This window comes from Hemibagrus wyckioides, linkage group LG21 (genome assembly GCF_019097595.1).
Source record: "Hemibagrus wyckioides isolate EC202008001 linkage group LG21, SWU_Hwy_1.0, whole genome shotgun sequence".
Lineage (NCBI taxonomy): Eukaryota > Metazoa > Chordata > Actinopteri > Siluriformes > Bagridae > Hemibagrus > Hemibagrus wyckioides.
Genome location: NC_080730.1, coordinates 19813041 through 19827826, shown reverse-complemented (window position 1 = coordinate 19827826; position 14786 = coordinate 19813041). Strand labels below are relative to the sequence as shown.

Genomic DNA, 14786 nt, shown 5'->3' with positions numbered 1-14786 from the left:
TGAGTGAGTGAGTCACTGGGTGAATGATTGAGAGAGTGAGTGAGTGAGTGAGTCACTGGGTGAATGATTGAGTGAGTTCGTGAGAGAGTGAGTGAGTGAGTGAGTGAGTCACTGGGTGAATGATTGAGTGAGTGAGTGAGTGAGTCACTGGGTGAATGATTGAGTGAGTTCGTGAGAGAGTGAGTGAGTGAGTGAGTCACTGGGTGAATGATTGAGTGAGTGAGTGAGTGAGTGAGTGAGTCACTGGGTGAATGATTGAGTGAGTTCGTGAGAGAGTGAGTGAGTCACTGGGTGAATGATTGAGTGAGTTCGTGAGAGAGTGAGTGAGTGAGTAAGTCACTGGGTGAATGATTGAGTGAGTTCGTGAGAGAGTGAGTGAGTGAGTGAGTCACTGGGTGAATGATTGAGTGAGTTCGTGAGTGAGTTCGTGAGTGAGTGAGTGAGTGAGTGAGTCACTGGGTGAATGATTGAGAGAGTGAGTGAGAGAGTGAGTGAGTGAGTCACTGGGTGAATGATTGAGAGAGTGAGTGAGTGAGTGAGTCACTGGGTGAATGATTGAGTGAGTTCGTGAGAGAGTGAGTGAGTGAGTGAGTGAGTCACTGGGTGAATGATTGAGTGAGTTCGTGAGAGAGTGAGTGAGTGAGTCACTGGGTGAATGATTGAGTGAGTTCGTGAGAGAGTGAGTGAGTGAGTGAGTGAGTCACTGGGTGAATGATTGAGAGAGTGAGTGAGTGAGTGAGTCACTGGGTGAATGATTGAGTGAGTTCGTGAGAGAGTGAGTGAGTGAGTGAGTGAGTGAGTGAGTCACTGGGTGAATGATTGAGTGAGTTCGTGAGAGAGTGAGTGAGTGAGTCACTGGGTGAATGATTGAGTGAGTTCGTGAGAGAGTGAGTGAGTGAGTGAGTGAGTCACTGGGTGAATGATTGAGAGAGTGAGTGAGTGAGTGAGTCACTGGGTGAATGATTGAGTGAGTTCGTGAGAGAGTGAGTGAGTGAGTGAGTGAGTGAGTGAGTCACTGGGTGAATGATTGAGTGAGTGAGTGAGTGAGTCACTGGGTGAATGATTGAGTGAGTTCGTGAGAGAGTGAGTGAGTGAGTGAGTCACTGGGTGAATGATTGAGTGAGTTCGTGAGAGAGTGAGTGAGTGAGTGAGTGAGTGAGTCACTGGGTGAATGATTGAGAGAGTGAGTGAGTGAGTGAGTCACTGGGTGAATGATTGAGTGAGTTCGTGAGAGAGTGAGTGAGTCACTGGGTGAATGATTGAGTGAGTTCGTGAGAGAGTGAGTGAGTGAGTGAGTCACTGGGTGAATGATTGAGTGAGTTCGTGAGAGAGTGAGTGAGTGAGTGAGTCACTGGGTGAATGATTGAGTGAGTTCGTGAGAGAGTGAGTGAGTGAGTGAGTCACTGGGTGAATGATTGAGTGAGTTCGTGAGAGAGTGAGTGAGTGAGTGAGTGAGTCACTGGGTGAATGATTGAGTGAGTTCGTGAGAGAGTGAGTGAGTGAGTCACTGGGTGAATGATTGAGTGAGTTCGTGAGAGAGTGAGTAAGTGAGTGAGTGAGTCACTGGGTGAATGATTGAGTGAGTTCGTGAGTGAGTCACTGGGTGAATGAGTGAGTTAGTGAGAGAGTGAGTGAGTGAGTCACTGGGTGAATGATTGAGTGAGTTAGTGAGTGAGTAACCGAGTGAAAAGAGTGATTGAGTGAATTAGTGAGAGAGTGAGTGAGTGAGTCACTGGGTGAATGATTGAATGAGTTAGTGAGTGAGTGAGTCACTGAGTGAGAGAGTGATTGAGTGAGTGAGTGATTGAATGAGTTAGTGAGTGAGTGAGTCACTGGGTGAATGACTGAGTGAGTGAGTGAATGATTGAGTGAGTAAGTGAGAGAGTGAGTGAGAGAGTGAGTGATTGAATGAGTTAGTGAGTGAGTGAGTCACTGGGTGAATGACTGAGTGAGTGAGTGAGTGAATGATTGAGTGAGTGAGAGAGTGAGTGAGTAACCGAGTGAGAGAGTGATTGAGTAATTGATTAAGTGGGTGAAGATGCTACTCACTTCTCTTTGCTGTGTAATTCTGCAGTACAATCAGGAGATTCATTACGTGGAACCGTGTCTGAATGGAACTCTGGTGCAGGCCGACAAAACCAATAAAAATGTGAGTCTCTCACACTCATTCACTCACTTACTCACTCATTCGTTTTTACTCATTCACCCACTCACTCATTAATTCACTCACTCACTCATTCACACACGTATTCACTCACTCACTCATTCACTCACTCATTCACTCACTCATTAATTCACTTACTCACTCACTCATTAATTCACTCACTCACTCACTCACTCATTAATTCACTCACTCACTCATTCACACACGTATTCACTCACTCACTCATTAATTCACTTACTCACTCACTCATTCACTCACTCACTCATTCATTAATTCACTCACTCACTCACTCACTCATTCGTTCACACATGTATTCACTCACTCACTCACTCATTCGTTCGTTCACACATATTCACTCACTCACTCACTCACTCATTAATTCACTCACTCACTCACTCATTCGTTCACACATGTATTCACTCACTCACTCATTTGTTCACACACGTATTCACTCATTTGTTCATTGACTTATTCATTCACATATTCATTCACTCACTCATTTATTTATTCATCTCCTTTCACATTTATTAATTTCTTCATTTATCCATTCTCTCACTCATGTTTTGGTCTTTTCTCTTCTCTTCTCTTCTCTTCTCTTCTCTTCTCTTCTCTTCTCTTCTCTTCTCTTCTCTTCTCTTCTCTTCTCTTCTCTTCCATTCTTTTGTTCATTCTTTCGTTTTTTATTGTGTTTTTCTTTGTTTTAATCTAATGGAGTACAGCACCTCTGTGTTCTTCCATCACTGTGAGTGCAGGATGTTCTTTAAAGCGGAGTTGTCCTGTCTTCTTCACAGCATTTCCGAGCTCATCTGGACCGGCTGTTTGCGAAAGGCATCGGGCTGCTGGGAGACGCTCTGACTGAAGCTTTCACCGTTCTCAACGAGGTGATTCACAACTTGAATGAAATCCAATACAACTGCTTTACTCCAGTTTCTACTAGAGATCCGGACATTGAGAAAAATCCTTGTTTTCTGTGTGTGTGTGTGTGTGTGTCCTCCTCCGCCTCTCCGAGACACTCTGTGATTAATAGCCGTAATTAACATCACTGATTAACAGGCACGCTGGAGAGAACACAACGCAGAGGAGATAGTGGTCAAAGGCAGTCCACTGACTCGTTTTATCTCTCTTTCTCAGACGAGTGGAGAGGTATGAGAGCAGGGAAGAGGAGAGGAACAGGAAGAACAGAGAAGGGATGTGAGAGAGTGAGAGAGAGAGGAGGGAGAGAGAGAGGAGGGAGGGACCATGGAAGTAGAAATGCACGATATCTGTATTTGTCACTTTCATTATAGCAAGCTAATAAATATGGTAATCAACAAGAACGGTGGTCTAATGGGATGCTTTGTGTGTGTGTGTGTTTCTATCTTTGGCTGTCACTTTCTGTCTTTCTCTTTTTACTATCTGATTTCTTTCCCTATTCTCTCTTTTTGTTTCACATCCTCTTTCTTTCTTTCTTTCTTTCTTTCTTTCTTTCTTTCTTTCTTTCTTTCTTTCTTTCTTTCTTTCTTTCTTTCTTTCTGTCTGTCTGTCTGTCTGTCTGTCTGTCTGTCTGTCTGTCTGTCTCTGTTTTTGGCTCTAAGTTCCTCTATTTGTCTCCCCCAACCTTCCTGACCACATAGAGGGGCAAAGTTGCACAGTGTGGATGTGATCTGTGTGTGTGTGTGTGTACATGGCTTTCACTGGTGTATGATATCAGCTCTCAGTTGCCACCTTCTCTCTGTCATGGGTCAATAAGCTAGTTAATTACTGCCATGGATCTTAATCCATCAGATTAATGATCATTCGCGGTGAGGTGTGGACGCACAGAGATTTTCAACGACTTCATCTCGAGAGTGCTGCAGCCCGAGGCTCAAGATTACACTGTGTACTGCATTCTCCCTCTCTCTCTCTCTCTCTCTCTCTCTCTCTCTCTCTCACACACACACAGAGTACAGTAGAGTCCCACTGTTTTTTTTTTTAAAGCAAGCCTTAAAGTTAAGTTTAGTTTTAATAGAAATAAATTCTATGAATGAAGCCTGAATGAGCAGCATAAAGCATATTGTATACAATATTTGAACTGAATGCTCACCTGTGTGTGTGTGTGTGTGTGTGTGTATGTGTGTGTGTGTAGTTTAACGAAGCAGGTCGTGGGAGTGTGTGCAGTCGGGCCATCATGCTGGTGACAGACGGAGCCACTGAAATGTACGACGACGTTTTTGACAAATACAACTGGCCCGAGCGGAAGGTGTGTGTGTGACACCAAACACCAACACAATGACACACACTTTTATCCTGAGACACACAGGTGAAGTAGAATTTTATCCTAGTGTCTAAGACTCAAGGTGATCCTGATCTGGTCCCAGTTTATATAAGGAGATTGGATCCAGGAACACAGGATACTGGTCCATTGGACAGTGAGAAGAGAGGATCCTGAAAATATTCAACCCTGAGATTATGGAATCATGGGAACTAAAGATCCTGTGGACATGGGGTCCTGGGAAGATTGTGTTAGGGTTCTGTGTGTTAGTGTTGTGTGTGTTAGTGTTGTGTGGGTTAGTGTTGTGTGGGTTAGTGTTGTTTGTAAATGTTGTATAAGTTAGCATAGTATATGTCAATGTTGTGTATGTTAATGTTGTGTGTTAGTGTTGTGATAGTGTTGTGCATCCTAGCTGTGTGATAGTTTTATGTATGTTAATGTTGATTGTGTTAGCATTGTGCATGCTAGTGTTTCGTGTGTTAGTATTGTGTGTGTTACTGTTGTGTGTAAGTGTTGTATATGTTAGTGTTGGGTGTTAGTGTTGTGTGTTTGTGTTGAGTGTGTTAGTGTTGTGTATTAGTGTTGTTTGTGTTGTGTGTTAGTGTTGTGTGTAAGTGTTGTATATGTTAGTGTTTTGTGTGTAAGTGTTGTATATGTTAGTGTTGTGTGTTAGTATTGTGTGTGTTACTGTTGTGTGTAAGTGTTGTATATGTTAGTGTTGTGTGTTAGTGTTGTGTGTTAGTGTTGTGTTAGTGTTGTGTTAGTGTTGTGTGTTTGTGTTGAGTGTGTTAGTGTTGTGTGTAAGTGTTGTATATGTTAGTGTTTCGTGTGTTAGTGTTGTATATGTTAGTGTTGTGTGTTAGTATTGTGTGTGTTACTGTTGTGTGTAAGTGTTGTATATGTTAGTGTTGTGTGTAAGTGTTGTATATGTTAGTGTTGTGTGTAAGTGTTGTATATGTTAGTGTTGTGTGTTAGTATTGTGTGTGTTACTGTTGTGTGTAAGTGTTGTATATGTTAGTGTTTCGTGTGTTAGCGTTGTGTGTTAGTATTGTGTGTGTTACTGTTGTGTGTAAGTGTTGTATATGTTAGTGTTGTGTGTTAGTGTTGTGTGTTTGTGTTGAGTGTGTTAGTGTTGTGTATTAGTGTTGTTTGTGTTGTGTGTTAGTGTTGTGTGTGTTTATATTAGAGCTGTGTCTCCAAGTATTGTGTGTGTTAGTGTTGTCCTAACATTGTGTGTGTGTGTGTGTATTAGAGCTGTGTGTCTTAGTGTTGTGTGTGTGTTAGTGCTGTGTGTGTTAGAATTGTGTCCTAGCGTTGTGTGTCCTAGTGTTGTGTGTTTTAGCACTGTGTGTGTTAGTGTTGTGTGTGTGTGTGTGTATATTAGAGCTGTGTGTAAGTGTTGTCTGTGTATGTGTTAGTGTTGTTTGTGTATGTGTTAATGTTGTCTGTGTGTAAGTGTTGTCTGTGTATGTGTAAGTGTTGTTTGTGTATGTGTTAATGTTGTCTGTGTGTAAGTGTTGTCTGTGTATGTGTTAATGTTGTCTGTGTGTAAGTGTTGTCTGTGTATGTGTAAGTGTTGTCTGTGTATGTGTTAATGTTGTCTGTGTGTAAGTGTTGTCTGTGTATGTGTAAGTGTTGTCTGTGTATGTGTTAATGTTGTCTGTGTGTTAGTGTTGTTTGTGTATGTGTAAGTGTTGTCTGTGTATGTGTTAATGTTGTCTGTGTGTAAGTGTTGTCTGTGTATGTGTAAGTGTTGTTTGTGTATGTGTTAATGTTGTCTGTGTGTTAGTGTTGTTTGTGTATGTGTTAATGTTGTCTGTGTGTTAGTGTTGTCTGTGTATGTGTAAGTGTTGTTTGTGTATGTGTTAATGTTGTCTGTGTGTAAGTGTTGTCTGTGTATGTGTAAGTGTTGTTTGTGTATGTGTTAATGTTGTCTGTGTGTTAGTGTTGTTTGTGTATGTGTAAGTGTTGTTTGTGTATGTGTTAATGTTGTCTGTGTGTAAGTGTTGTCTGTGTGTGTGTAAGTGTTGTTTGTGTATGTGTTAATGTTGTCTGTGTGTTAGTGTTGTCTGTGTATGTGTAAGTGTTGTCTGTGTATGTGTAAGTGTTGTTTGTGTATGTGTTAATGTTGTCTGTGTGTTAGTGTTGTCTGTGTATGTGTAAGTGTTGTTTGTGTATGTGTTAATGTTGTCTGTGTGTAAGTGTTGTCTGTGTATGTGTAAGTGTTGTTTGTGTATGTGTTAATGTTGTCTGTGTGTTAGTGTTGTCTGTGTATGTGTTAATGTTGTCTGTGTGTTAGTGTTGTCTGTGTATGTGTAAGTGTTGTCTGTGTATGTGTTAATGTTGTCTGTGTGTAAGTGTTGTCTGTGTATGTGTTAATGTTGTCTGTGTGTAAGTGTTGTCTGTGTATGTGTAAGTGTTGTTTGTGTATGTGTTAATGTTGTCTGTGTGTTAGTGTTGTCTGTGTATGTGTTAATGTTGTCTGTGTGTTAGTGTTGTTTGTGTATGTGTAAGTGTTGTTTGTGTATGTGTTAATGTTGTCTGTGTGTAAGTGATGTCTGTGTATGTGTAAGTGTTGTTTGTGTATGTGTTAATGTTGTCTGTGTGTTAGTGTTGTCTGTGTATGTGTTAATGTTGTCTGTGTGTAAGTGTTGTTTGTGTATGTGTAAGTGTTGTTTGTGTATGTGTTAATGTTGTCTGTGTGTAAGTGTTGTCTGTGTATGTGTAAGTGTTGTTTGTGTATGTGTTAATGTTGTCTGTGTGTTAGTGTTGTCTGTGTATGTGTTAATGTTGTCTGTGTGTAAGTGTTGTCTGTGTATGTGTAAGTGTTGTGTATGTGTTAGTGTTGTGTATGTGTTAATGTTGTCTGTGTGTTAGTGTTGTCTGTGTATGTGTTAATGTTGTCTGTGTGTAAGTGTTGTTTGTGTATGTGTTAATGTTGTCTGTGTGTAAGTGTTGTTTGTGTATGTGTAAGTGTTGTTTGTGTATGTGTTAATGTTGTCTGTGTGTAAGTGTTGTCTGTGTATGTGTAAGTGTTGTTTGTGTATGTGTTAATGTTGTCTGTGTGTTAGTGTTGTTTGTGTATGTGTTAATGTTGTCTGTGTGTAAGTGTTGTCTGTGTATGTGTAAGTGTTGTTTGTGTATGTGTTAATGTTGTCTGTGTGTTAGTGTTGTCTGTGTATGTGTTAATGTTGTCTGTGTGTAAGTGTTGTTTGTGTATGTGTTAGTGTTGTTTGTGTATGTGTTAATGTTGTCTGTGTGTAAGTGTTGTTTGTGTATGTGTTAGTGTTGTTTGTGTATGTGTTAATGTTGTCTGTGTGTAAGTGTTGTCTGTGTATGTGTAAGTGTTGTTTGTGTATGTGTTAATGTTGTCTGTGTGTTAGTGTTGTCTGTGTATGTGTTAATGTTGTCTGTGTGTAAGTGTTGTCTGTGTATGTGTTAATGTTGTCTGTGTTAGTGTTGTCTGTGTATGTGTAAGTGTTGTTTGTGTATGTGTTAATGTTGTCTGTGTTAGTGTTGTCTGTGTATGTGTAAGTGTTGTTTGTGTATGTGTTAATGTTGTCTGTGTGTAAGTGTTGTCTGTGTATGTGTTAATGTTGTCTGTGTGTTAGTGTTGTCTGTGTATGTGTTAATGTTGTCTGTGTGTAAGTGTTGTCTGTGTATGTGTTAATGTTGTCTGTGTGTTAGTGTTGTCTGTGTATGTGTTAGTGTTGTGTATGTGTTATTGTTGTGTGTGTTAGTGTTGTGTGTGTGTTAGTGTTGTGTATGTGTTAGTGTTGTGTATGTGTTAGTGTTGTCTGTGTATGTGTTAGTGTTGTGTATGTGTTAGTGTTGTGTATTGTGTTAGTGTTGTCTGTGTGTTAGTGTTGTGTATGTATTAGTGTTGTGTATGTGTTGTCTGTGTGTTAGTGTTGTGTATGTGTTAGTGTTGTGTATGTGTTAGTGTTGTCTGTGTGTTAGTGTTGTGTATGTGTTAGTGTTGTCTGTGTGTTAGTGTTGTGTATGTGTTAATGTTGTCTGTGTGTAAGTGTTGTCTGTGTATGTGTAAGTGTTGTCTGTGTATGTGTTAATGTTGTCTGTGTGTTAGTGTTGTCTGTGTATGTGTTAATGTTGTCTGTGTGTAAGTGTTGTCTGTGTATGTGTTAATGTTGTCTGTGTGTTAGTGTTGTCTGTGTATGTGTTAGTGTTGTGTATGTGTTATTGTTGTGTGTGTTAGTGTTGTGTGTGTGTTAGTGTTGTGTATGTGTTAGTGTTGTGTATGTGTTAGTGTTGTCTGTGTATGTGTTAGTGTTGTGTATGTGTTAGTGTTGTGTATTGTGTTAGTGTTGTCTGTGTGTTAGTGTTGTGTATGTATTAGTGTTGTGTATGTGTTAGTGTTGTCTGTGTGTTAGTGTTGTGTATGTGTTAGTGTTGTGTATGTGTTAGTGTTGTGTATTGTGTTAGTGTTGTGTATTGTGTTAGTGTTGTGTATGTGTTAGTGTTGTCTGTGTGTTAGTGTTGTGTATGTGTTAGTGTTGTCTGTGTGTTAGTGTTGTGTATGTGTTAGTGTTGTGTATGTGTTAGTGTTGTCTGTGTGTTAGTGTTGTGTATGTGTTAGTGTTGTCTGTGTGTTAGTGTTGTGTATGTGTTAGTGTTGTCTGTGTGTTAGTGTTGTGTATGTGTTAGTGTTGTCTGTGTGTTAGTGTTGTGTATGTGTTAGTGTTGTGTATGTGTTAGTGTTGTGTATGCGTTAGTGTTGTGTATGTGTTAGTGTTGTGTATGCGTTAGTGTTGTGTGTGTGTTAGTGTTGTGTATGTGTTAGTGTTGTGTATTGTGTTAGTGTTGTCTGTGTGTTAGTGTTGTGTATTGTGTTAGTGTTGTGTATGTGTTAGTGTTGTGTATGCGTTAGTGTTGTGTATGTGTTAGTGTTGTGTATGCGTTAGTGTTGTGTATGTGTTAGTGTTGTGTATGCGTTAGTGTTGTGTATGTGTTAGTGTTGTGTATGTGTTAGTGTTGTCTGTGTGTTAGTGTTGTCTGTGTGTTAGTGTTGTGTATGTGTTAGTGTTGTGTATTGTGTTAGTGTTGTCTGTGTGTTAGTGTTGTGTATGTATTAGTGTTGTGTATGTGTTGTCTGTGTGTTAGTGTTGTGTATGTATTAGTGTTGTGTATGTGTTGTCTGTGTGTTAGTGTTGTGTATGTGTTAGTGTTGTGTATGTGTTAGTGTTGTCTGTGTGTTAGTGTTGTGTATGTGTTAGTGTTGTCTGTGTGTTAGTGTTGTGTATGTGTTAGTGTTGTCTGTGTGTTAGTGTTGTGTATGTGTTAGTGTTGTCTGTGTGTTAGTGTTGTGTATGTGTTAGTGTTGTGTATGTGTTAGTGTTGTGTATGCGTTAGTGTTGTGTATGTGTTAGTGTTGTGTATGCGTTAGTGTTGTGTGTGTGTTAGTGTTGTGTATGTGTTAGTGTTGTGTATTGTGTTAGTGTTGTCTGTGTGTTAGTGTTGTGTATGCGTTAGTGTTGTGTATGTGTTAGTGTTGTGTATGCGTTAGTGTTGTGTATGTGTTAGTGTTGTGTATGCGTTAGTGTTGTCTGTGTGTTAGTGTTGTGTATGTGTTAGTGTTGTGTATGCGTTAGTGTTGTCTGTGTGTTAGTGTTGTGTATGCGTTAGTGTTGTGTATGTGTTAGTGTTGTGTATGTGTTAGTGTTGTCTGTGTGTTAGTGTTGTGTATGTGTTAGTGTTGTGTATTGTGTTAGTGTTGTGTATGTGTTAGTGTTGTGTATGTGTTAGTGTTGTGTATGCGTTAGTGTTGTGTATGTGTTAGTGTTGTCTGTGTGTTAGTGTTGTGTATGCGTTAGTGTTGTGTATGTGTTAGTGTTGTCTGTGTGTTAGTGTTGTGTATGCGTTAGTGTTGTGTATGCGTTAGTGTTGTGTATGCGTTAGTGTTGTGTATGTGTTAGTGTTGTGTATGCGTTAGTGTTGTGTATGTGTTAGTGTTGTCTGTGTGTTAGTGTTGTGTATGCGTTAGTGTTGTGTATGCGTTAGTGTTGTGTATGTGTTAGTGTTGTCTGTGTGTTAGTGTTGTGTATGCGTTAGTGTTGTGTATGCGTTAGTGTTGTGTATGCGTTAGTGTTGTGTATGTGTTAATGTTGTCTGTGTGTTAGTGTTGTCTGTGTATGTGTAAGTGTTGTCTGTGTATGTGTTAATGTTGTCTGTGTGTTAGTGTTGTCTGTGTATGTGTTAGTGTTGTGTATGTGTTAGTGTTGTGTATGTGTTATTGTTGTGTGTGTTAGTGTTGTGTGTGTGTTAGTGTTGTGTATGTGTTAGTGTTGTGTATGTGTTAGTGTTGTCTGTGTATGTGTTAGTGTTGTGTATGTGTTAGTGTTGTGTATGTGTTAGTGTTGTGTATTGTGTTAGTGTTGTGTATGTGTTAGTGTTGTCTGTGTGTTAGTGTTGTGTATTGTGTTAGTGTTGTGTATGTGTATGTGTAAGTGTTGTCTGTGTATGTGTTAGTGTTGTCTGTGTGTTAGTGTTGTGTATGCGTTAGTGTTGTGTATGCGTTAGTGTTGTGTATGTGTTAGTGTTGTGTGTGTATGTGTAAGTGTTGTCTGTGTATGTGTTAATGTTGTCTGTGTGTTAGTGTTGTCTGTGTATGTGTAAGTGTTGTCTGTGTGTTAGTGCTGTCTGTGTATGTGTTAGTGTTGTGTATGTGTTAGTGTTGTGTATGTGTTATTGTTGTGTGTGTTAGTGTTGTCTGTGTATGTGTTAGTGTTGTGTATGTGTTAGTGTTGTGTATGTGTTAGTGTTGTGTATTGTGTTAGTGTTGTGTATGTGTTAGTGTTGTCTGTGTGTTAGTGTTGTGTATTGTGTTAGTGTTGTGTATGTGTTAGTGTTGTGTGTGTGTTAGTGTTGTGTATGTGTTAGTGTTGTCTGTGTGTTAGTGTTGTGTATGTGTTAGTGTTGTGTATGTGTTAGTGTTGTGTATGCGTTAGTGTTGTGTATGTGTTAGTGTTGTCTGTGTGTTAGTGTTGTGTATGTGTTAGTGTTGTGTATTGTGTTAGTGTTGTGTATGTGTTAGTGTTGTCTGTGTGTTAGTGTTGTGTATGTGTTAGTGTTGTCTGTGTGTTAGTGTTGTCTGTGTGTTAGTGTTGTGTATGTGTTAGTGTTGTGTATGCGTTAGTGTTGTGTATGTGTTAGTGTTGTGTATTGTGTTAGTGTTGTGTATGTGTTAGTGTTGTCTGTGTGTTAGTGTTGTGTATGTGTTAGTGTTGTCTGTGTGTTAGTGTTGTGTATGTGTTAGTGTTGTGTATGTGTTAGTGTTGTGTATGTGTTAGTGTTGTCTGTGTGTTAGTGTTGTCTGTGTGTTAGTGTTGTGTATGTGTTAGTGTTGTGTATGCGTTAGTGTTGTGTATGTGTTAGTGTTGTGTATTGTGTTAGTGTTGTGTATGTGTTAGTGTTGTCTGTGTGTTAGTGTTGTGTATTGTGTTAGTGTTGTGTATGTGTTAGTGTTGTGTATGTGTTAGTGTTGTGTATTGTGTAAGTGTTGTGTATGTGTTAGTGTTGTCTGTGTGTTAGTGTTGTGTATTGTGTTAGTGTTGTGTATGTGTTAGTGTTGTCTGTGTGTTAGTGTTGTGTATTGTGTTAGTGTTGTGTATGTGTTAGTGTTGTGTATGTGTTAGTGTTGTCTGTGTGTTAGTGTTGTGTATTGTGTTAGTGTTGTGTATGTGTTAGTGTTGTGTATGTGTTAGTGTTGTCTGTGTGTTAGTGTTGTGTATGTGTCAGTGTTGTGTATGTGTTAGTGTTGTGTGTGTGTTAGTGTTGTCTGTGTGTTAGTGTTGTGTATTGTGTTAGTGTTGTGTATGTGTTAGTGTTGTCTGTGTGTTAGTGTTGTGTATTGTGTTAGTGTTGTGTATGTGTTAGTGTTGTCTGTGTGTTAGTGTTGTGTATTGTGTTAGTGTTGTGTATGTGTTAGTGTTGTGTATGTGTTAGTGTTGTCTGTGTGTTAGTGTTGTGTATTGTGTTAGTGTTGTGTATGTGTTAGTGTTGTGTATGTGTTAGTGTTGTCTGTGTGTTAGTGTTGTGTATTGTGTTAGTGTTGTGTATGTGTTAGTGTTGTGTATGTGTTAGTGTTGTGTATGTGTTAGTGTTGTCTGTGTGTTAGTGTTGTGTATTGTGTTAGTGTTGTGTATGTGTTAGTGTTGTGTATGTGTTAGTGTTGTCTGTGTGTTAGTGTTGTGTATTGTGTTAGTGTTGTGTATGTGTTAGTGTTGTATATGCGTTAGTGTTGTGTATGTGTTAGTGTTGTGTATGCGTTAGTGTTGTGTATGTGTTAGTGTTGTGTGTGTGTTAGTGTTGTCTGTGTGTTAGTGTTGTGTATTGTGTTAGTGTTGTGTATGTGTTAGTGTTGTATATGCGTTAGTGTTGTGTATGTGTTAGTGTTGTGTATGTGTTAGTGTTGTGTGTGTGTTAGTGTTGTGTGTGTGTGTGTGTTATTGGTTTGTGGGCCAAATGGCCATAGGATACTGAAAACAAAGAACCCCAGATAGATAGAACTCTGGGAACTGAAGGTTGACCCCAGAGTTGTGTATGAGAACATCTTTGTGTTCCTGGTGTAGGACTGTGAGAACACATTGCTCTAAGAATATATGACCTTCAGAAGATGATTCTGAGAACATATGAGCTGAGTAAAATAGAACCTGGGCATGTAGGAACCTGATAATATCTGATCCGAGGAAGAAGGAGAACATAGGACCCAGAGAACATACAGTCCTGGTAACACAGGCTGCTGAGGAATCGGGAAAAAGCCGCATTCTCATCACGTGAAAGCTTTTCTTTTACCCTCCGCAAATTCCACGTCAGTTCAGTGTGTCTTTTCTTCTCTTTTTTTCAAATCTGACCCACATTCAGGAATTTCCCTTTTCTCCTTGATGTGTCTCCGTTATAAATGTGCTGCACACGGCGGTGTGGTTTTATTCCAGTGGGATGTTCAGGTCATTTGAGTTGTACACAGCGGGTTAATTCCCAGCCTGAGATTCAGTGAGGAATTAAAGCGACTGATGGCCTGAAACGCTAACGCTAATGTGTTGAAAATGCTGATGCTGTCATTGTGTAGCTGCAGAAAAACATGCAACTGATCTCATGCTCACTGAAACACTGACACTAGAACATACCAAAATACTGCAGTGACACAAGTGCTGTAGTGCTCAGTGTTAGTGATAGTGGCAGTGCTGAGCCTGTGTTCATGTTTATTGTTGTGTATTAATATTTTGTTGTGTGTTAGTGTTTAGTGAATCAGTAGGTTAGGGTCTGGGGTTAGGTTTAAGGTTAGGAATAGGAGTAGGGCTAGGTTTGGGGTTAGGTTTATGGTTAGGAATAGGTTTAGCGTTAGGGTTAGGAATAGAGTTGGGGATAGGTATAGAGTTAGGGTTAGAATTAGGGTTAAGGGTTAGGTTTAAAGGTTAGGGATAGGGTTAGTGTTAGGTTTAGGGTTACGGATTCAGTTGGGTTTAGAGTTAGAGATAGAGTTAGGTTTAATGATAGGGTTAGGGAATATGTTTAGTGTTAGGGCTAAGGGTTTGGTTAAGGGTTAGGAATAGGTTTAGCAACAGGGTTAAGGATGGGGTAAGGGATAGGGGTCAGGGTTTAGGGATAGGTTTAGAGTTATGTATAGGGTTAGAATTAGGGTTAGGGGTTAGGGACAGGTTTAGGGATATGGTTAGGGGATAGGTTTAGGCATAGGGTTAGGGTTAGCATTGCTATGTGTGTTAGCTTTGCGTGTTTCATGTTGTGTTAATATATAGGGTTCTATGCGTTAGTCTGCTGTGTGTCTTGCTGTGTTAGCATTGTGTGTTAATGTTGTATGTATTAGTGCTGTGTGTGTTAGCTTTGTGTGTGTTTATGTTAGTGTTTTGTTGTGTGTGTTAGTGATGTTTGTGTTGTGTGAAAGTATTGTTTGTGCTAGTGTTGTGATAGTGTTGTGTCCTAACTTTGTGTGTGTTACTGCTGTGTGATAGTATTGTATATGTGAGTGTTGTGTGTGTTAGTATCGAATGTGTTAGTGTTGTATGTCTTAGGGATGTGTGTTAGTGTTGTGTCCTAGCATTGTGTTTGTTACAGCTGTATTCGTGTTAGCACTGTATTAGTGTTGTGTGTGTGTGTATTAGAGCTGTGTGTGTTGTGTGTGTATCTGTTAGTGTTGTGTGTGTGTGTGTATTAGAGCTGTGTGTGTTTGTGTTAGAGCTTTGTGTCTTAGTGTTGTGCGTGTGTGTGTTAGCGTTGTTTGTGTGTTTGTACTGTGTGTGTGTGTGTTTTAGTGTTGTTTGTTTGTTAGTGCTGTGTGTAAGTGTTGTGTGTGTTAGCACTGTGTGTATATGTGTGTTAGATATGCGTCTTAGTATTGTGTGTGTGTGTTAGATCTGT

General features: G+C 39.6%; 1 protein-coding gene across 1 annotated transcript in view; it reads left to right on the top strand.

Annotated features, from left to right (window-relative positions):
• cacna2d3 (calcium channel, voltage dependent, alpha2/delta subunit 3) overlaps positions 1-14786 on the top strand; it is a 68789-nt gene that overhangs the window by 26055 nt on the left and 27948 nt on the right. Inside the window, exons 9-11 of the mRNA XM_058372856.1 lie at positions 2075-2149; positions 2956-3045; positions 4269-4382. Coding sequence (XP_058228839.1) covers positions 2075-2149; positions 2956-3045; positions 4269-4382 — 279 coding nt within the window. The remainder of the gene's footprint in view (positions 1-2074; positions 2150-2955; positions 3046-4268; positions 4383-14786) is intronic.